Here is a 23,780-nt window from a genome sequence, read left to right as displayed (position 1 = left end):
GACTTGATCAGCCCCTATCCTGACTGTCGAGGAACAACTTAATACTTTATCCCTTTCAGTATTTTTTTTTTTGTTCTACTTAATACTATTGGTTGAACTGCTTAATTGACACACAATTATTTTTAGGTGTTGAAATTTAACTGAAAAGTGATCCCTGTTAAATGTAAGAGTGGGAATAAGAGAGAGAAGAGATGTACAGTTTGGCACATGCTCAATCAGACTTACCCCTAATGGTGGAGTTAGAAACGTGCCAGGGGATTCCAATTCAATCCCATCAAGGTGGCATGTACCAATGCCATATCACTAGTCAAAGTGATCAGTTTCAGTTCACAATTGATTATAATGATAAGATTAAGAGTCAAAGGGATCACATAAATAAGACTAGTGTCTGCTAATACTAACTGATAGAATTAAAAAGGAGAGAACGATCCAAAATGGGAAGCGGGATACACAGCAGACTCATAGAATGGCAGATGTCCTAAACAGCACTCTGGCCTCAGAATCAGCCCTTAAGGCATTCACATCTGGCTAAAACATCCATGAGAGTATTTTAGGCATGGAAAGCCAAGACACTGTGGCAAAAAAACCCAAAAAAAAAAAAAAACAAAAAAACAAACACCTAAATGAAAGATCTCTGTGAGTGAGATCCCAGTGGGAAGAACGGGTCATCAAAGAAGGAGGTACCTTTCTCTGAAGGGAGGTGAGAACTTCCACTTTGACTATGGCCTTGTCGAAATAAGATCAGAGTCGGCGAACTCAAAAGGCTTCCATAGCCTTGGCAACTCATGACAAGAGCCTCGGGTGATTACTGACGCCATAAACAAGAGTGTCAATTGTTAAGTCAACAACAGGAGTCACTGTGCACTTACTCCCCATGTAGGATCTCTGTCCTTATTGTGTTGTCCAATGTGAATTAATGCTATAACTAGTACTCAAACAGTACTTTACACTTTGTGCTTCTGTGTGGGTGCAAACTGTTGGAATGTTTACTTAGTATATACTAAATTGATCTTCTGTATATAAAGATAATTGAAAATGAATCTTGATGAAGAATGGGATGGGAGAGGGAGTGGGAGATGGGATGGTTGTGGATGGGAGGGAGGTTATGGGGGGAAAAAGCCACTGTAATCCAAAAGTTGTACCTTGGAAATTTATATTTATTAAATAGAAGTTAAAAAAATAAAAAGATGCTGAAGGATAAAGCCACAACGTGTGACCATATATTTGGCATGCCATATCATGTGAGAAAATATACCAATGGTTTTTGGTAAAGCTACCTATTGATAGGATCATCTATGTTTTGAAACAGCAATTTTTAGCACTGAGAGAATTCTGCCACCCTCTCAGATACTTTTTGTGTGACTTTTCTAACCACAAAAGCATGATATGGCATCATGTCCTCTTGAAATTTCAAATAAAAGGAAAATCCATTCACTCTGCAAATTTTCTAAACTTTCTTTACTATAACTTGAGATATCCGGGGGTTCTATGAAACCTATTCTGGGACATTCTACTGCAATTCCATTGTTCCTTTCATTAAGATAGAACATAAATGACAGATATAGATGAGGTATCTTCAAACATCTCATGGAAAATACATTTTGTGAAAAAGCCACATATGCATTTCAGCATTTTTGTGTGGAAATAACTTTAATTTCATGAACTTAATTTTTTTCTCATGAACTATTTGAAGTACCCTTATAGATAGATTCATAGATAGATAGATAGATAGATGAATAGATACAGGTGCAGAAAGATAAATACTCCCCCATTGATGCTTCTTTCCCACTGGAAACCATTTAAGAGTGTTTGTTCTCATCTGAAAATTTTTATTTCTTTACTTTTCTTTTTTTTTTAACTTTTATTTAATGAATATAAATTTCCAGTGTACAGCTTATGGATTACAGTGGCTTCCCCCTCCCATAACTTCCCTCCCACCCGCAACCCTCCCCTCTCCCGCTCCCTCTCCCCTTCCATTTGCATCAAGATTCATTTTCAATTCTCTTTATACACAGAAGATCAATTTAGTATAAAGGTTTCAACAGTTTGCACTCACATAGACACACAAAGTGAAACATACTGTTTGAATACTAGTTATAGCATCAAATCAAAATGTACAGCACATTAAGGACAGAGATCCCACATGAGGATCAAGTGCACAGTGGCTCGTGTTGTTGACCCAACAAATTGACACTCTAGTTTATGGCGCCAGTAACCACCCTAGGCTGTCGTCATGAGTTGCCAAGGCTATGGAAGCCTTCCAAGTTTGCCGACTCTGATCATATTTAGACAAGGTCATAAAAGACAGAGTGAGGATAGTAACCAATGATCCTAACAGTGGCATTAACCAGGTTTGAACAATTATACAGCATTAAGTGGGAAAGAGGGCCATCAGTACACACAGGTTGGGAGTAGAGCCATTGGTGGTAGAGTAGAGGTTATGATTACGAAGGAATGAGGCCCAAGTACGCTAGACAGGGTCTAGAACAAAGGACAGAGTCATTATTAGAGGAGCTAAGAAAGGTGCTGTCTAAGCTACAATTAAGTTTTCTGATTGAGAGGCAAATAGAACCTGATAGAAGGGGCTTGGTAATAATCTGGTGGGCTTTAGGCCTTGTAAGTTAAGAGGCCCAGACCTATCTATCTCTTCACATGGGGTATATCCTAAGGGAGGTGTGAACCTCCTAGGGGAAGGCACTCTGTTGACTTTCATGACTTGGCTGGCCTGGGAGGAGAGCTGGCCAGGTAAAGGCAGGGGGCATCTCTAACAAGAAATTTACAGTTCTGCCTGCAATGTTGCTGACCCTACTTGACCATCCCCTCAGCTGCAGTGGTCACTTTGGAAGTTGGGCTGAGTGAAGGGCTTTTCAGCTTAGAGCCAATAAGATCTGTGGCTCTGACCTGGGCATCCTTCGACTCCAGGGCAGGTCCATTTCCAGTGATCCAACTCTTGGCAGAGCTGCCAGGGCTCTTCACAAGCTGACTTCTGCTGAAGCCCAGGCTTACCACATTGACAGCCACTGCAGTGGACTGGCCTGTTGGGTCTCCTTGAGGGCAGATCACTGTACAGATCAGCCATTAATAGGCCTGCCACCCATTGCTTCTGATGCCTAGCTTTCTTTTCCTCCTGGTTTGTGTTAAAGCAGACCAGAGGATGCAAGTCAAGGGAGTGCCCGTGTCCCATCTCTAATCTTCGGTGGCCTGAACTACAAGTCTATAGTCACAGGCATGTTCTGTAGTAGTTTTTCTAAGGTAGACAATGCCCATGAGGAAAATTATATTCTCACTTTAAAACTTTCTTTCCCTTTGGTCTGAAAGGGAGGTTTTTTCTACTTACTGTATACTTTGCTGATGGCGAAGTGAATCTAGCTATGAGATTATTATTTAAGTTCTTATTTTGGCTATGCTATTACAGAAAAATGTTAGCCATCTCTTTTATAAGGTCTAAAGATTAAATTGTGCGTCCTACAGATTCCTTCATAATAGAATTAGTTTCCTACCTTGAAGAGAATAGAGAAACGAAAGAAGAAGTTGGGCTTAGAATAGAGAAATGAGGGAGCAAGTCCTAGATCGCTTGCTGACAATAGCAATATCACATGAATACTTAGCAAACCGTTTCAACCATTAGATAACAACTTAAGAAAACATTTACCAGAAGGTCCAATGCCTTCTATAAATTTTAAGAATCATGTATTTGAAAACACCTCTTAAATATCTAACATGGTGTAGTTTGTTTAATCAGTAAACTTAAGCACAACCATATAAAATGTTTTTAGTTTCTTTCTACCAACAAGTTTAAAACATATGATACACAGATTCAGGTCACACAAATTAAAATGTATCTTTGATTGATTTTAGCAGCTTCAATTTATGGACAATCTTATCTATAAGCCATTTAAAATAAAACTCTTAATAAAATTTCCCCATGTGGACATACAATATGTACACACATATAACATAGCATAATAGACCAATATAGCATTTTTAATAATAGCTTTTAAAATCTTTAACTCTTTTTGTAGATTGCCAATTGATTTGAATTGCTTTTTGTTTTTAGTAACCTCAGTTAACCATACTTTCTCTCAGTTGGTACTGTGAATACATTATTGGCTTCATCTGTTTACAGAGCCATCCCAAAGTACTGAATACAATAAAAGTGGCTGGAAAAAGTCCATAGGAACCTATAGGAGGACAGCTAAACACAGAACCAACAACGCTTTAGTTTTATGAGCAGCACATCATATATAACTGTGGATGACAAAAGACTTTAAGTCGCCATGTTTAAAATTATAAACTCATAGACCAAATTTGATCTTGTTACGAGGTGATTATTCAAATCTTTGAAAAAAAAGCACATATTTAGATAACCCATAGCTCTTAATAAAAATTCAGCTGTTTTTGAACAATTAGAATTTAACAGACATCAAGAGAACATAATAGATTACTTTAACGCATTGCTTTAACAGAGCATCAGAGTTTAATTCTATGTCAAAGAGAAATTGAGCTTCCTGTGATCTTTTGCTGTGAGGTTTCCTTCCTTTACCTTCTTTCATATTGGTGACCATGTTTCTGTGTTTCTGTGTGTAACACATCTTTAAGCATCTTTTGCAGGGCAGGATGAGTGGCAACAAATTCTTTCAGTTTCTGTTTGCTATGAAAAGTCTTAATTTCACCTTCATTCACAAATGAGAGCTTTGCAGGATATAGTATTCTGGGCTGGCAGTTTTTCTGTCTTAGTACCTGGGCTATGTCTCGCCATTCCCTTCTAGCTTGTAGGGTTTCTGATGAGAAGTCTGCTGTGAGTCTAATTGGAGATCCTCTAAGAGTAATCTGACGTTTCTCTCTTGCACATTTTAGGATCTTTTCTTTGTGTTTCACTGTGGTGAGTTTGATTACAACATGTCATGGTGAGGATCTCTTTTGGTCATGTTTATTAGGGGTTCTATAAGCTTCCTGTACTAAGATGCCTCTGTCCTTCTCCAAACCTGGGAAATTTTCTGCTAGTATGTCACTGAAAATGCCTTCTAATCCTTTCTCCCTCTCCATGCCTTCAGGAACTCCTAGAACCCGAATGTTGGGTTTTTTAATAGTATCCTGTAGATTCCCGACAATATTTTTTAGATTTCTGATTTCTTCTTCTTTTCTTTGGTTTGCCTGTTTCCTTTCCTGTTCTCTGTCTTCTAAGTCCGATATTCTCTCTTCTGCTTTGCCCATTCTGTTTTTAAGGCTCTCTAATGTGTTTGTCATTTGATCTATTGAATTCTTCATTTCATTATGATTTCTCGTCACTATCAGAGTTTCTTGTTCCACTAATTGTTTCATTTCATTTTGATTCCTCCTTAATATTTCACTTTCACGAGAGAGATTTTCTATCTTGTCCATGAAGGATTTCTGTAGTTCAAGAATTTGTTTTTGAGAACTTCTTAATGTTCTTATCAATTTTTTGAGATCCGCTTCTTGCATTTCTTCTATCTCATCATCTTCATAATCTTGCATTGGGGTGTCTTTTTCATTTGGGGGCGTCATAGTGTCTTCCTTGTTCTTGTTACCTCGATTTTTGCATTTGTTGTTTGGCATGTTGGAGATATTTGGTTTCTTCACTGTGGTGTTTTTTCTTGTTACACTATGGCTCTATATTAAGTGGACTGTCTGCTTTCGGTGGAGCCTTAGAGGCTTGAGATGAGTGTGGACTGAGAGCTGTGTTTGGTTCCTCAGGGCTGAGGGTGTGTCAAAGATGACACTCCCAGGTTAGGCGTGGTAAATCTCTTTCTTTTTCTTCTTTTTTTTTTTTTGATTCAAAAGGGAAGTAATTCCACACAGCTGAACGTACTTGGAGGTAGTTAGCAGGCAAATGATATACCCACAGGAGCCAGAGATTAGAAGCTCTTTCCCAAGGACCACACAGGGAATCTGTGCTGCCCTCAGTGTGGGCTCCAATTCTCCTGCAGTCTCCCACTGGATTGCCAAGTTAGATGCTAATCTCCTGTTATTTCACCCCTCCCCCCAGAGTCAGGTTTTTCTGCTAGGCTCAGGGTCGGTGCAGACCTGAGGTCGCCCTGCTTATGACGTATCTCCAAAATGGCGCCTGCTCTTTGTCTTGCTCGCCTTTGAGAGGTGAGCGGAGAGAGAGAAACTCGTGTCCGTATCGGTCACTTTTTTTTTTTCCTCTCTCTCTTCTAGTTAGCCTGGTGAACTTTTCCCCACGGAGTTTCAAGCCTCGTTCCCTCTAGCCTCCTCTTTCCGCTTGCCCGCTGGTGTCTCGGGCTATGGAGGTTCGGCTCACCTCGCGTTCCAGCGCTGGTGCCAACGTTGAGTCTGCCGCTGGTGTCCCGAACTTGGGCTCCCACGCTCTCCACGCAGGTCCACTGTGAATCACTAGTTCCGGAAGAGTTTCCTCTGCTGTTTATTCCCCTACTCTTCCTTGACCCTGCAGTATCTCCACTTATATTAACGTGTGTCTTGACGAACTATCAATGTGCTCCCTTCCTATTCCGCCATCTTGCCGCTCCTATTTCTTTACTTTTCTTCGTAATTAATGTGTGTCTATCAGTGGTCAGTCCCTAGGCTGTACTCTGACTTTGGGTAAGCTGTTAGAAAAATAATCACACTTGGTAGAAAAATAATCAAAGCTTTTTTAGACATAGTTTTTCCTTTTAAAATGTTCAAAATCAAGAATAACAGAAAAGCAAGTAAACAAGTAACTAAATTACAATGTCTTAAGTACTAAAATGGAACTGTGGGCAAAATGCTTATAAGCACAGACAAAATGGTATAGTATTATACCTTGGGAAGCCAATGATGATATTCAAGTTGCATCATATTTGAGTTGATCATATTGAGTTGGATCACCAAGCGGAGAAGAGGTGAGGAGGTTCCCTTCCAGATAGAGGAAACAGCTTGCACAAGGAACATTACTTCATGAGGGACCATAGAACTATCAAAGCCAGTTTGTGTGACAGGACAGTAGACTGAGAATGTATTGGCATGATCTTTCTTCTCTCTCAAACCCCACCTGTATTTTCAGATATTCAGATACTCCCCATTTGTCAAGAATTAGTTCAAATATCTTCTGGTTTATGCTCCAGCAAATATTCTCTGTGGCACTTCCTACTGAAGCATCTCTGGAGCTACTCGAATATTTTAAACCTATTTATAAAGGCTGTTAACATTTTGTGAATGACAAAAACTTTGTCTAACATAGCATATTACTTCAATTAAAACCGTCTGTGTTAATAATTCCTCAGAAAGTTAAACACAGACTTACTATATGATACAGAAATTCCTCTCCTGGGGATGATATATCCAAAAGGACTGAAAAGAAAGGGCTCAACTGGATACTTGTACATCAATGCTCAAAGCAGCAATATGTACACTAGACAAAAGTGGAAACCACCCAAATGTCCATTGAAAAATGAGTGGATAAACAAAATATGGTATAAGAATTCAATGAAATACTGTTCAGCATTAAAAAGGAATGAAATTCTGATACAAACTACCACAATGATGAACCTTGAAAATATGATGCTAACTGAAATTAGCTTGACACAGAAGAACAAAAATTGCATGATTCCATCTCCATAATGTAAGAGATCCCCTGGGTTATCACAACCAAAATGTAGAATTTTTGAAAAACTTAAGTATGGATTTCAAAATATTTTGCACAAAAATAAATTTATTTTTGTTTTTTCAAGATATATTTATTTATTTGAAAGGTTACAGAGAGAGAGAGAGAGAGAGAGAGAGATTGTCCAACTGCTGATTTACTCCTCAAATAGCCCCCAAAAGCAAGGCTGGGCCAGGCCAAAGCCAGGAACTTGGAACTCCATCCAGGTCTCTCTTGTGGGTGGCAGCATCCAAAATAATTGGGCCACCTTCCACTACTTTCCCAGGTGCTTTGGCATGGAGCTGGACTGGAAGTGGATCAGCTAGGACTTGAACAGGCACTCATAAGGGATGTGGTATCGCAAGCGGCAGCTTAAGCCACTGTGCAACAATGCCAGTTCTCAAATCAATTTATTTTAATTGTATTTTCCATGAACTATTCGAAGTGTCCTTACAGATAGATAGGTTATACACACATACACACACACAGAAAATGAGAGACAGAGAGACAGAAAGATATAGATATATAGATACTTTCCCACTGCTGTTGCTTTGCCACTAGAAAGCATTTAAACGAGTTCCTTCTCCTCCTTTGTTAGCTAGAGGTATCACAAACAGATATAGAGCAGAGGTAACCAAGAGCTGGAAAAACTCGAACTTAACTGTTCATTTATTTAACTGTAAGGGATGACACAAGTTCTGGAAATCGATAGCAGTGATGGTTGTACAACCGCAACTGAACTAAAATGCCACCGATTAGTACACTTAAAAATGACAGATTATCTCACCTGAATTAAAATGGCTATAATCAAAAAGACAAAAAATAATAAATGCTGTCAAGGATGAGAAAGGGAAACTCTTATACACTGCTGGTTAGAATGTAAATTAGCACAGCCACTATGGAAAGCTACATGGAGTTTCAAAACCAAATTAACAAATAAAACTAAGTCTAGCATGGGATCTAACAATCCCTGTACTAGGTATATATCCAAAGTAAATGAAATCAGGATATCAAAGAGAAGCCTGAACTCTAATGTTTATTGTAGCACTAGTAACAACAGCCAAGGTATGGAGTCAAATGAGGTGTCCATCAATGGAACAATGGGAAAAGCAAACGTGGTATAAACAACACTGGAATACTAGTGAGCCATAGAAAAGAATGAAGTCCTGTCATTTGCAACAGGGATGAGCCTTGAAGACATTACTGTAAGTGAGATAAACAAAGCACAGAGAGAGCAATACCACGTTTTCACCATGTGGAAGCTAAAAAAGCTGATTTCCTAGAATAAAGAGTAGAATAGTGGTCACTAGAGGCTATGAAGGAGGAGGAGAAACAGAAGGAGGTTGGGGAGACAATGGGTAGAACAGAGTTAGACAGGAATAAGAAGCTCTAGTGATCAGCAACACAATAAGATGACTATAGCTTGCAACTACTTATCATATAATTTATAAATTATCAGAAGAGAATTTTTAGGGCCCCAACACAAAGACATTATAAGCTTTTAAACAGACAGAAATACTGATTACCCTGGTTTGATTTTACACATTGTATAGATGTACTGAATTATTACATTGTACCACAAAAATATGCACAATTTTCATATATTAATTAATTTAAAAAACTGGTTATATTCTGAGACATTACCCCGTCATAAGATTTAAGTGACAAAGGCAAACAAATAAGAAGTTTTTGTCCATGGACGTCAAGAGGAACCATCCAAATAAGAACTATTACAAATCTACCCATACATCTATAGTTAAAAATGCTTAAGGGTTGGGCATAGGATATTAAAATCCATTTGGAATATCTGGAAATCCTATGCATCCCATGGAGAAACACATCCACAATGAAAGGACTTCTCTTTTTCTATATTTTTATTTTTATTTATTTATTTATTTTTTTGGACAGGCAGAGTGGACAGTGAGAGAGAGACAGAGAGAAAGGTCTTCCTTTGCCGTTGGTTCACCCTCCAATGGCCGCCGCGGTAGCGCGCTGCGGCCGGCGCACCGTGCTGATCCGATGGCAGGAGCCAGGTGCTTCTCCTGGTCTCCCATGGGGTGCAGGGCCCAAGGACTTGGGCCATCCTCCACTGCACTCCCTGGCCACAGCAGAGAGCTGGCCTGGAAGAGGGGCAACCGGGACAGGATCGGTGCCCCGACCGGGACTAGAACCCGGTGTGCCAGCGCCGCAAGGCGGAGGATTAGCCTAGTGAGCCGCAGCGCCGGCCAGGACTTCTCTTTTTCAAATGGTGCATAATCTCTTGATGATGTTCAGATTCCTGGAATGTGAATCTCATCAGTCTTAGATCATATGTCTCTGAGCAATTTTGTTCTCCATTGAGCTCAAGGGCTCCACTCTTCATTAATTCAACTGCCTCCCTTCCCTCCAGTCCTTTCTGGTCTCCAATGCCTGCACTGACCTCACAGAATGCGCTTGCTCCACGTCTTCTACTGGATCTATAGATTCCACGGCCACCGCCAGCACCTTCTTTTCCATCATAACCATCTTGCTCACTGCTTCCATTTCTGCCATAGCTTGCCCTGATAATAAGCTCCGATTAATTAAAGAAAGCCACCCAATAAAATGCATATGAAAGTTAACGAATGAAACAATTAGTATGTATCTTACACATGTCTACCATGCCCAGTTTGGTTTTACTCTACAGAAACACTATTGGTACAATATAGACAAGAAAAATGCCCCAATGTCCTGTCAGTGTTAAATGTGAAATTCCCAGTATTGTCACCATCAATTCCCTGACTGCATTGGGATGGCACAGGGAAGAAATATTGGATTCTTTGGGAGGTAAATGTGTTAAATTAGTACTAAGAACATGCGTTTTCTCTTAAACAACAGACTCTTAGTGCATTAGCAACTTCACAGCCACATGAATGATCAATCCCATATTTTTGGCTCAAGCACAACATTTAAATTATTCTTCTTACTATATATATATGCTTTATATTAATTTTAACATCTGCTGAAGTTTTCTAACATGTGTATCAAATGCTTTGCTACAGATCCCATTGGTCTACTACTCCCACTAGGAAGTTCAGTAATAAAGACTTCATATATTATAGAGCTAAATAGTCATTTCATTATTTGCTAAAAACACCAAGCTTAATGAAATGTCTCAATTATCTATTTGCATAAGAGAAACATTAGACAACCATATCTGTGGTGATTCTAAAAGCAAATTTCTTTGACAATGGACTTCTTTGTCAAGTTTTTTTAGATAGAAAAAAATCAAAAGAGCTCTGGAAATTTCTCCATCAATCAACCAGATAAAATTCATTTTATATATGTTACTTATGTTGATAACTGTTTGAGAAATGCTTCCTCTGCTCACATTTAGCAGGACTTTATCTTAAGATTATTAAGTAGTACACTTTGTCATATTATTTCTCACTCTAGTTGTGAATTTGCAGAGTTTAATGATTCAGTGGCATTCAATTAAATGCCCAATTACAGTTATAATGAAACTGTTAAATACTAATGAAATAGCACATAAACTGAAAATTTAAGTGTTCTGCATTAGAAAAATTTAAAATTATTGAAAATCGAATAATGTACACATAAACAAGTGTAATTCATTCACTTTCTTCATAATAAATTTTAAAAATGAGTTAAATATTCAAATAATTCTGAAGTAATAAAACATAGATTCTAACTAAAAACAGGAAAACCAACCTTGGCCAAATAGGAGCATCATTGTGATTATTCGCTACATCACCAAACTCGTCAGTGTTGTCCTGACCACCATGGCCCTCGCGGACAACATTAGCCTGATCAAACTGGTTATCCAATCCATCACGGCCATTGGCACGGTCATAAGTATCTTCATAAGCATCATTAGAATCACCATCATCACCTTCTGTACCAGCACCAGCATCATAGAGTTCAACATAATCACCATCCTCTTCAGGTGGCTGAACGACAGGTGCAGGAATTAACCAATCATTCCGGAAGATTTCAGAGAGTGCATTATAGCCCACCCATTCATTTGTCAAGTATACGGGGGGTGATATTTTTCCTACTTTAAATCCATCTGGAACCTGTGTGCACAAGAAACATTAATGTAATCTCTAGTAAGCCTTTCGTTTTTCTTCTACATTGGAAAAATCCCAAGCTCACAACACTTTAAAATATATTTTCAATAGAAAAAAAAGGTTCACTCACTAGATAGAGTCAATATTTTAGTGATGATGAGTGTCAAAACCCAAACATCATACTGTGATTGTTAGTGGCTTTTCTAGATCACACAGGGAAAAATTTACTCACTTTATTTCTTTATACCCATACTTGTAGTAGGAGGAGTAAACACTTGCTTTTGATGCTAGAGAATAGAACAGGTGATCTGATGCTCTATGGATATAGTCACTTTTGCTTTTGTATTATCCCTTACATTTGGGATCAACACATTGTTCTTGAAATTGATATGTTAATTTCTCAGCTCTGGTTTTACATGTCATAGATTGTCTTAAAGTACCTTAAAACACTTTTAAACAACAAATTAATATAAACCTACTTTTTAAGTGCGGTATGTGTGATATGGCAAGTTTTGGGCAACCTGGAATACATGTATGCAGGGTAAGGTAGAGAAAATTACAAAAATAAAATTGGAATGGTCAGATACTGACAAAAAAGTTGGAAGACACTTTAAGGTTATACAATCTGAGGACATTTTAGTTTTCAGTAATGTTTTATTTTTATGTATTGCCTTTTCACCTAAGAAATGCTATTAAACAAAAGTATCTAAATGCTACTGTTAACTTAAGATTACCTTCAACAAATAGCTCTTTAGCATTTCTCTCTCAAGTATGTTCTTTTTTTTTTATTTGATGGATAGAGTTAAAGACAGAGAGAGAGAGAGAGAGAGAGAGAAAGAAAGAAAGGTCTTCCTTCCATTGGTTCACTCCCCAAATTGCCACCACGGCCGGCGCTGCGCCGATCCTAAGCCAGGAGCCAGGTGCTTCCTCCTGGTCTCCCACGTGGATGCAGGGCTCAAGCACTTGGGCCATCCTCCACTGCCTTCCCGGGCCACAGCAGAGAGCTGGAGTGGAAGAGGAGCAACAGGGACTAGAACCGGCACCCATATGGGATGCCGGCGCCGCAGGCAGAGGATTAAACAAATGAGCCATGGTGCCGGCCCCTCTCAAGTATGTTCTAACTAGCACAGAATGGTGGAAAATAAAATTATCAATTAAGGGCTTTCTTATTTCAAATTTAATTTCTAGATTTCATACACTGCAAGCTAGCACAACAATGGGAATCTACAAGAGACTAACAAAAGAGAAAGTGAATCTCTTTAACCTTTCCTTACTCAACTGAACATGTGTAAATGAAAACAAATTGAAAATTAGAAAAAAAAAAAAAAACAAAGATGTTAAGACGCAAACCTACATGGACATCAATCAGCAACTTTTGATCAATAGTAGAATAAGGCGGCGAGGACTGGGATCTCCTCCCAGTCACAGGACTCTCTTCCTCAGAAGAAGATTCTGTGGAATATCAGAAACACATTCATAACAGTGCCGATTGCAGACATTGCCTTTACTTCTATAGTGGGTACAACAGTTTAATTCATTGTTTTTCTTGCAGTCTCTGTAATTTCCTTTAGGAAATATCACCTGGTAAGTTTCCATGGAGCCAGGATTCCAATTTCTGTTTTGTTCCCTCTGGAGACATAGATAGCTTTTCTGCTTGCACAATTAAGTGTACACTTGCTAAATACTTCTATTTGTGCAAGAAGATAAACATTAATGTTGGCTGCCAGGTAGATCCATTTTAAAAAAAAATGAATGTACAAAGGATAGGAATATCTGGGAGTATCACTGGCTCCACGTACTAATTAGAAGAGAAAGCCCAATAGACAATATTAGAAGATGATAGTTAACAAAACTCTTAACAGGGGAGTTGACTCTGCAATCCGCACCTCCAATTTCTGCCCAATGATATATCCTCAAGTAATTTCAATATAGTTGAACAGTGAATTACTAAAAATAGACAAAACATAATTGCCCTTTTTTATTAAAATAAACCTGGGGATCTTTCTATACCACTGTTATACAATAGAACTTTCCGCAGTGATGAACACATTCTATATCTGTACTGTCCCTACAGTCATCACTAATCACCCATGACTATTAAACACTTGGAATAGAGTCAATGTGCCTGAGAAATTGATTTTTAACTGCATTTTATTTTCTTCCCTTGTTTTCATTTTAATAGCCACACGTTGCTACTGGTGATCACACTGGACAGCTCAGCTCCACAGTCCAGGTACTTTCATTTCCAATGCACATTCATCTGATCTGCAATTCTAGCTTTTGATACTGAGTTGTGGTATGGTAAATTGCACCTGTGGTGAGAATACAGCAAGAATATTTAACAGATTCAAAAATCAGTAAGTAGAGATTAGTGTGCTTGGAAAAAGTTATTAAAGGAACACTCAGTTCCCTTTTGATTGTTTCTATGTGCTTGGACTGTAATGATAAATACTACTATTCCTCATTTCTTTTCAGCCTTGGTTTATATAACCAGAGAACAGACACAACAACTCCAAAAATGAGGTATTTGTAAAACACTACTGTCATCCTAGAACATTACACTGAACATATCTTACACTTTGAGTCCCAATCTCCTGGTGCTGTTATACTTTTGTCATTTATTATTTTTCTGCAGAAAACCATTTACTTTCAAGCCTTTTTGTGTGTTAGCACATCAAATAAGAAGTCTGGGTTAGTACTCTGAGATTTTGAGGCAAATATGTAGCAAGGTGCTCTGATTTGCTCCATAATGAAGCATGTAATGTCATGAGAACCTCAAATGGTCTACATAGCACCCATAATCAAATCATTGACTTTTAGAGCTGAAAAGTTCACTATTATCTGCACAGATACTATTTCCTTCTCCCTCCAGTTAACATTCATGACTGCCTTGGGATCTTATATGAAATTTCCTTCAAGTTCTAGTAGGTTAGCCCATTGTTAGAAAAATTAGCCCTCACTGAACTAGAAAGACAAGTTTCTGGAAAAACATTCTTCAGGTTACTCTTCACTCACTCTTATTTGTCACAATATAGTATTTCTGCTCAGGAGACACTACTACTTAAAATTTGAACCTGTTAGGAAGAATAAGACTTTTAAGATCTTTGAATATTCAATTTTTTGAAAAGTTCATATATATTCTTTTTATATAACTGGCATTGTAGTAAAATCTGTATTCCACATTGTTATAGACAGCTCAGGAACTCAATCAGGCATTATTCCTTTATATAACTTACCAAATTTGTTTAAAACAGCTTAACTCCAGGTTTTGTGATCTAAGGCAGTTTTGGTTTTGTTTATTTTAATGTTTTACAAATATGTAACTCATTTAAATCTCTCAAAAACACATTTTTAAAAAACTACTTGTTTGCAATTCGTATCACAATTTGTAAAGTTAGTCTATGTGATTTGATTGATTTTTTTTTTATGTATTCTGAGTGAAGTCATCAGTTTGCAACTACTGGATATATCATATTTTGAGATCACAAAATAATATATAAAACACAATTACTCCATCCAATATTCTAAAGGTTGCTTATAAATATGACTATTGGAGAGGCCTTGTTCAAGTTGTTTTCCCATTTTTTCTCACCTAGTTCAGAAATCAAAGTTGACTGCCTTGCCTCTCTAGACACATTCCTAACTACCACCCAAACAAAAGCAGAATTCAGAAAAATCGTTTTTCGTTTATCAAAGGTCAACCTCAAGCACACAATTGCCAAATCCAGGGACCTTCTGCTTCTAATCCTGTGTGGCTTCCCTAACACTGTTGATTTTTTTCCTTCTGGAAATTCTTCTTTCTTGACTTCTGAAATATAAGCTGATAAACATTAGCTTTGTATTTTGACTGTGGAAACTTTATGCTCTGAATCACCTGATGCTGCCAGGCAATTTTCAGGATTTTGTGAACTTCTTTCTCTGTTCTCAATGGGCTTCTCAGCTTCTTCCAGAAGAGACAGCTGAAGAACACTAATGAAAAGACAGAAAAGCATGTGCGATGTCCTCACATTCACAAGGGGAGTGTACAACGCAACATAAAGACCAACAAACAGTTTTGCTTAAAATATAGCTAGATATTAGTCTGAAAGGAAGTAAAGCTTAAATGATATTTTCCAATTTCCATTTTCCCGAACTTACTATTTTATCTAGAACATAGAAACAACAGCCAATATATAGGAATAAGAAACCCGTTTCCATGTAATATATGTTTTCTTCACATACTGTATTTATTTCTAAAAAAATCCTATAAAATTTCTCTAAGCTAATACTCAGATAATATTATTACCTGTATAGTACAGCAATAACCAGAATCTTACTGTGCATGCGAATATTTTAACATGATCAAATGTGCCATTGTTAAGCCACATATTCTACTCTGATTAACCTGATTTTAGATGCATGGGGTTAATATTTTATGTCCTCTTCCAGAGGTACATAGATAGATGAATGGACATGCAGGGTACAATAGTTTTACTATTCAAATTTAAAGACTATCTAGAAAATTGGTCTGGATCATGCTACTTTATTTTATAGTTGCTGTGGAATTTTTATATGGGAAGGAATTTGGCTATTGACTTAGACCTGGAGCAGACAAAAGTATTTTCCCTGGCCCAACCTTTCAAGAAAGACTCAAGCTTCATTTAAATTAATTTTTTTAAGTTTATTCATATTTAAAACCAACCTATTTGCTATTCGTGAAACTCTGAATCCCTTCTATAAAGTAATTAATCATTCCTAGTTTAACACTAGGATTAATTTATATATAGTAGATTTTATTAAAGTTATCTTCCAAGATATCAAAGACAACTACTTAAAACTATTTTTTTCCCTTTGAGGTCAGAAGGACCATGACAACTCATTCATTGAGTGCTGAGAAAAAGAAAGTTCACAGTCTTGTTTTCCACTTTTTTCAAGGCTTCTGTAAACCAGTAAAATCTGAAGACATAAATAGATGGAGTTGTAAAAAATTACTGAGGTAGGAATATATATACTGCATAATATCAACTGGATGCCACTGGACCTCACGGTCTAATATCTTGAATATAGTGAGTACTCAAAAAATATTTATTGATGGCTGGCTGAATGGATTAATCTGAGTCCTCTATACTGTGAGCTGGAGTTGGAGAGGCTATGATTTTTGAAGGATATCTATTTTAAAAGTTGGACTTCGGAAAGCACATTGCACACTTCATCTAAAATATGGAATATGACTTTTGAAGATAACTGAAGATGACCAATACAGTAATGATCAAAAACTGTAGTGGCTGGTATTGATATTACATGTTATATTTTATTGATACAATATTGAGCCTGAAAGTTGATTTTGACCATAAGTAATTTTCAGGCTTGTTCATCAATGGGTAGATTTACCAAAAACCATTGGTATATTTTCTCACATGATATGGCATGCCAAATATATGGTCACACGTTGTGGCTTTATCCTTCAGCATCTTTTATTTTTTAACTTCTATTTAATAAATATAAATTTCCAAGGTACAACTTTTGGATTACAGTGGCTTTTTCTCCCCATAACCTCCCTCCCATCCACAACCATCCGATCTCCCACTCCCTTTCCCATCTCATTCTTCATCAAGATTCATTTTCAATTATCTTTATATACAGAAGATCAATTTAGTATATACTAAGTAAACATTTCAACAGTTTGCACCCACACAGAAGCACAAAGTGTAAAGTACTGTTTGAGTACTAGTTATAGCATTAATTCACATAGTACAACACAATAAGGACAGAGATCCTACATGGGGAGTAAGTGCACAGTGACTCCTGTTGTTGACTTAACAATTGACACTCTTGTTTATGGCGTCAGTAATCACCCGAGGCTCTTGTCATGAGTTGCCAAGGCTATGGAAGCCTTTTGAGTTCGCCGACTCTGATCTTATTTCGACAAGGCCATAGTCAAAGTGGAAGTTCTCACCTCCCTTCAGAGAAAGGTACCTCCTTCTTTGATGACCCGTTCTTCCCACTGGGATCTCACTCACAGAGATCTTTCATTTAGGGTTTTGTTGTTTTTTTTTTTTTTTTTTTTTGCCACAGTGTCTTGGCTTTCCATGCCTAAAATACTCTCATGGATGTTTTAGCCAGATGTGAATGCCTTAAGGGCTGATTCTGAGGCCAGAGTGCTCTTTAGGACATCTGCCATTCTATAAGTCTGCTGTGTATCCCACTTATCATTTTGGATCGTTCTCTCCTTTTTAATTCTATCAGGCTTGCTCATCTGCTACATTAACTTCTGAGATCAGGGATAATATGTATTTGTGCTTTATTATGCAGTGCATACAAAAAAGCCACTTGAAAGTGCATGTCTTTTTATCTACTATAATTAATGATGTAACTCTGTCAAAGAAGTCATTGTCATTATTTCTCTTAAAAAGACAGACTTATTTATTTACTTGATAGGCAGAACACAGAGATTTTCCATCTGCTGGTTCATTCCCCAAATGGCCACAATGGCCAGTCCCAAGCCAGGTGCCTGTAACTCCATCTGGGTCTCCCATGTGGGTGGCAGGGGCCCAAGCACTTGAGCCATCATCCACTACCTTCCCAGGTGCATTAGCAGGGAGCTGGCTTGGAAGCAGAGCAGCCAGGACTTGAGCCTGTGCTCATACCGGATGCCAGTGTTGCAGGCAGTGGCTTAACGTGCTGCACTACAATGCTGGCCCTCATTTCTTTCTTTCTTTTCTTTTTTTAATTGTGACTCTCACCAGCTAGTTCTCAAACTACATGACATAGTGAGTGGATTATGTCCAATGTGAAACATTTGGTTAACGGATCTTTGCAGTTAAGGTTTTAAATGTGGGTCAATGATGCAAATGCTGATATTCTAGTTCTGATATTATAGAGAACTAATATCAAGGAAACAAAGTAGAGCTTTCCATGTGATAATTAATCATGAGTAATTTGAATATAGAAATCAGAGATACACACCTTGAAGAGAACTTGACACGGTGTGCACGATCCTGGTTGCAAGGCACAGACACAGAAGCCTCTTGGACCTTAAAGACACAATGCAATATTTTAGTAGAATTTGCAATCATGAATACTTCTGAGTTATTAACTTATGGGAAAATACTTTTCCTCATATATATTTTCCTATAAAATATGACTTTCATAAATATGTGTGTACCTCAAAAATTCCTGGAAATGTGATAAGCTTATTCTAGTACAAAAGGTTTTTTAAATCCATGCAGTTTTTTCATAATACACACTTTCTGTGAACTTTTTAAAAGACTCACTGTACATCCTATGTTCATAATTATTTTCTGTATAATGCTAGATCTGCCTAACCATAATTTCTGGTGTATTTTTCAAATTTTTGTATAGGAGTGGATTCTGGAGAGAATATAATCAAAGCCACTCATTTTATTGTTGAGGAATCTGTCACCTAGAGTGGGACAATGACTTTTCTAAGAATTTTATACCACGTCCAAGGAGCATTTAAAATCAGAATGCAGGTCTTGAAACTCCTAATTTAATGTTCTCTCTGTGTTATGACATTGCTTTTTATATCAAGTCCTAATGTCTCACTTGCAATTTAAAAATTTAAGTTTGAAGTTCTCCCTATTTTAAACTAACCCTAGATTTTCCATATTATAGACATCATTGAATCTCTCAGGAGTCAAAGCTGTCCATCTTTTTTTTTTTTTTTTTGACAGACAGAGTGGATAGTGAGAGAGAGAGAGACAGAGAGAAAGGTCTTCCTTTGCCGTTGGTTCACCCTCCAATTGCCGCTGCGACCGGCGCGTCTCCGCGTCTTGCTGATCCGAAGCCAGGAGCCAGGTGCTTCTCCTGGTCTCCCATGCGGGTGCAGGGCCCAAGGACTTGGGCCATCCTCCACTGCCTTCCCGGGCCATAGCAGAGAGCTGGCCTGGAAGAGGGGCAACCGGTATAGAATCCGGCGCCCCGACCAGGACTAGAACCCGGTGTGCCGGCGCCGCAAGGTGGAGGATTAGCCTGTTAAGCCACGGCGCCGGCCAGAGCTGTCCATCTTTAAGTATGGTTTTTTTTTTTTTATGTTACAGTTCATCTATACTGTCTTAATCAATATTCTAAATGCCTCTACGTGAATTAATTTGGATGTTACTATTATACACTCATATAATACACCAAAACTCTCAAGAAAAAGGAACTATAATGAACCGGCTTCCATCATGGGGCAAAGTTATTTTCTGCCAACACTGGTAGACAGGGCCATAAAGTATTGGCTCACCAAATTGATATCACAAAGTTTGTACTTATAACTGATTTTAACTGCTTAAAAAAAGAATCATTCTGACATGCAACAAAGCAGTCACATTAGATTCTTTAACTGGGAAATTTCAATGTGTTACACTTTTTAAAAATATCTGTATTTTCATGCTGATAAGGTCACTTTGAAGTTTCTAAAAAACTACCTAGCCTCAGCACACTATTTTTTTCAATGAGATAACTGATCCACACTGTCTTTATGTCCTTTCAGATAGGTAGGTGAGAAATTTAAAATGTTAGTATTTTATATTTTACAAATGAGTGTTTCCAAACATAACCAGGTGTTTGCCAGTATTCAGGATAAGCATCTATATGACTTTTTCTGCTTTTAGTTCAGATAACTGGCCTCATACTGACCCAATCTAGGTCTCTTGGTTTATGAAGCTGATCTCAGGAAAGTTTTTCATACTAGTAAACCATTCCCTGCTTAGGGTAATAATTATTACCTGAGAGAATTAGCAAAGTCAATTACTAAGGCAGAGAGAAAGACATAATTCTTTTCATTAAATAATATAACCCAGTTTATGTCCCTTCTGCTAATGGTTAGTATGGATAAAGCAATACACTTTATTATGCCCTTCGGAAGACTGTTAGCATCAAGGGGACTACATTTTAAAGGGAAAATTGTCTATAAAAGTCTTAATAGTAGGCCCCTGTGAAGAATCCAGTGTTGAGCAAGTGGTTCTTGACCCACCATCAATAAGGCAAGAATTTGACTTCTTCACATACTTATCTAATCTCCCTTGGTGACCAAGAGAATTTTTAGCCAGTTGGCTATTAGGAATGTGACTGTGGTGTTGCTACCTTGTCTGAACAAAAACTTAACCTATCTTTCTGACCTCACCAATGTATGTGATAAATAAGTCAACTTGGACACTACAACGGACTTATCTATTCCTGTAAGTAAGAAAATCAACTACAAATGAAATGACCCACACCTATATCACAGACTGCATCCCATAACAGAGACATACAAGGAAAAAAGATATGTGAAATTATGTCACAAACTAAACTACTTGCATTTCTCCTGGACAGTACTTAAGGAATTATTGACAAACTCTGGTTATTCATACTATGGATGTTTGTTAGACATTTTATTTTTAATGAGTAAAGTAAGCCTGTCAACTCAAGGAAAGAAACTGGTGCTATTTGTTAGCAATAATAAAATTTAAGTTTTTTAGAGAAAAGTAGAATTTTAAATCCCCTATCTGTTACCAAGCACTTGACAACTTATAAACACTAAACATTTATGAAGAAATTGATGGTGATATTAGTAATGCTGTTTTTGATACTGAATAATGAAACGTGTAATCACTTGAGAATACCTATGTGCACAGAGAATCATATATTCCAGTTTACCAATGCATGAACTTAAAAATCATAGGACATTGTAATGGATTTTAATATTACCAGCTAACCACATTTCATTAATGTGATTTTAGATTGTCTCCAGTTTTGTTTATTATCAAAGAATATCCACAATTATCTGAAAAACCTATACAAATTCTCCTTTATTACCACTTATATGTAAGAAACCAGCTTTGACTCATATACCTCCAATAATATAACATATGACAACAGATCAAATGTAGAAGTAGGACAAGAATCTGGCTATTTCCATTTAGCAAGATAGATTAAACTGATCTGCAAAAAATGTAAAACACTGTCATTCTAAACTTTTTGGAAAATATAGTTGGTCTTCATTAAAAACATACAGTTTTACTACTTTTTAAATTCATCAAATTTTTAAATTTTTATCTTGATTCTAATAAGCTAAATATTGGATGACACAAGCCATATAATAAATAAAAGCTTTCTGGAGTCCTCAATGTTGAAGAATATAAGAAAATCCTGAGACCCAAAAACTTAAGAAACAGGGTTCTAGACACTTAATAATGTCAAAGAAAGCCATATTGAGAAATTTACCTCATTTCCTTTAGGATCTGCATCATCTGGCTGTAATGGTTCTATTTGAACTTCAGCCTGAATTGAATGAAATACTTCATCATTGTCTGATGATTCATCTTCTTTGTCCTTTGAATCAAATAAAAAAGAAAATAGACATTTTAATTGCTAAAAATCAAATTATAGGAAGAACTCCAACACCCTAAACTATAACTTAAAAGAGAGTAATTTCCAAATATTAAAAATGGTTTAAACCATCAGTTTCTAATAGTTAGTTCTGGAACACTGTCAGAATCTGAGGAATTCTACAAACTGTTCACTGAAAACTTCATATAGACACACATATTTGTATATCCCTTAAGGGATACAGCTGACATGCTAATGCTCATTTACAGAATCCAAATTAAGAATCTCTGATCTATAGATTGGGCACTTGGCCTACTAGTTAAAACACAAATTATGAGGTTGGCGCTGTGTCACAGGTTAAGTCACGGCCTATGATGCCAGCATCACATATGGGCACTGTTTCTAGTCCTGGTTGTTCCACTTCCAATCCCAAGGGATGTGCCTGGTAAAGCAGCAGGAGATGCCCCAAGTATTTGAGCCCCTGTCACCCACATGGGAGACCTAGAAGAATCTCCTGGCTCCTGGCTTCAGCCTGGTCCAGCCCTGGCCGTTGTGGCCATTTGGGGAATGAACCAGTGGATGGATGATCTCTCTTTCTCTCTCCTTCTGTAACTCTGCATTTCAAATAAATAAATCAATCTTTAATAAAATGACATAGATTATGATGTTCATGTCCCACATCCAAATGCCTGGGTTCAATTTCTGGCTCTGGCTCCTGATTCTAGCTTCTTGCTAACATGCACCCTGGGAAGCAGCAAGCGATTACTCAAGTAATTGAGTTCTTGCTACCCACATGGGAGATCTAGACTGAGTTTCCAACTCTCAACTTCTGCCCAGCCACCTCCTGGCTGTTGTGGGGCTCTGGGGAGTGAATCAACAGTTCAACAATTCGTTTGCTCTCTCTCCACTCCTATCTTTTCTATCTCTCAAATAAATAAAATTTTAAAAAAAGAATCTCTAGTCTAAAACTTGATTAACTCACAAACTAACTCCCACATTTAGTAAGTTATTATATCTCCAAACTTAGGTCCTCTTTGAGCAGTGGAAGATCAATAATAGAGTGGTACAGATATTTCTTCCTAACTAAGCTCCAGGAGTTCAGGAAACTGTTGTCCCCTTTAAGCCAATCAATATTCTTCAACTCAAAGAGTATAATACAAATGTGTGTGCTTTTTTTTCTGCTGGTGAGTTGAAGCACTCATATATGTCTCTATACTCTAATTAAATTTCAGATATTTCAAAAGACCTATGACCTTGATTACAGAATCACTAATTTTCTTTCCTTTATGTTTTCTTTAAGGATCACACTTAAAGATCCTAAATACCTTTACAAAAGCCTAGGATCATTTGCAATTACTATTTTTAAATTTATTTTAAATTATGTATTTTGTTTATTTGAAAGATAGAGGGACACACAGAGAGAAACAGAGAGATAGTTCCCATCAGCTTGCTCACTCCCCAGTCAGGAGTACACCAGGCTGAAGTGAGGAGTTAGGAACTAAATCTGGGTCTCCCACATAGGTGGCAGAGACCCAACAACTTGAGCCATCACCTGTTTCTCCCTAGGGTGTACATTATCAGTAAGCTGTGATGCAAAGCAATTGTAGCCAGGATTAGAAATCAGGCACTCTGATACAGGATGTTGCACCAAACACATGTGCTCCGTTAACTATTATTTATTGATATATCTATTTTAGAATGACTACTCACATATATATTTAAAACAATGAATGGCAATGAGTAAGTTTGATGCTGTTAGCATTATGAGTATTTTGGGAAAAATAAAAGCCTTTTTCACAAACAAAAAACCTATTAGATCTAATTGGTTACCA

The 23,780-nt window shown here is 37.4% G+C and overlaps 1 protein-coding gene across 4 annotated transcripts in view; it reads right to left on the bottom strand.

Annotated features, from left to right (window-relative positions):
• The window catches only part of NRK (Nik related kinase), a 147,292-nt gene that overhangs the window by 24,972 nt on the left and 98,540 nt on the right, over nucleotides 1-23,780 (bottom strand). For 3 of the 4 annotated variants that reach the window (XM_062183922.1, XM_062183919.1, XM_062183920.1), the window contains exons 14-19: nucleotides 21,844-21,951; nucleotides 18,598-18,665; nucleotides 15,527-15,621; nucleotides 13,007-13,104; nucleotides 11,294-11,658; nucleotides 10,023-10,143 (exon numbers count right to left, since the gene is read on the bottom strand). In XM_062183922.1, coding sequence (XP_062039906.1) covers nucleotides 10,023-10,143; nucleotides 11,294-11,658; nucleotides 13,007-13,104; nucleotides 15,527-15,621; nucleotides 18,598-18,665; nucleotides 21,844-21,951 — 855 coding nt within the window. The remainder of the gene's footprint in view (nucleotides 1-10,022; nucleotides 10,144-11,293; nucleotides 11,659-13,006; nucleotides 13,105-15,526; nucleotides 15,622-18,597; nucleotides 18,666-21,843; nucleotides 21,952-23,780) is intronic. The other variant, XM_062183921.1, reaches the window with a different exon arrangement.

This window comes from Lepus europaeus, chromosome X, assembly GCF_033115175.1.
Source record: "Lepus europaeus isolate LE1 chromosome X, mLepTim1.pri, whole genome shotgun sequence".
NCBI classification, from domain to species: Eukaryota; Metazoa; Chordata; class Mammalia; order Lagomorpha; family Leporidae; genus Lepus; species Lepus europaeus.
This window is presented reverse-complemented; position numbering and strand designations above follow the sequence as displayed.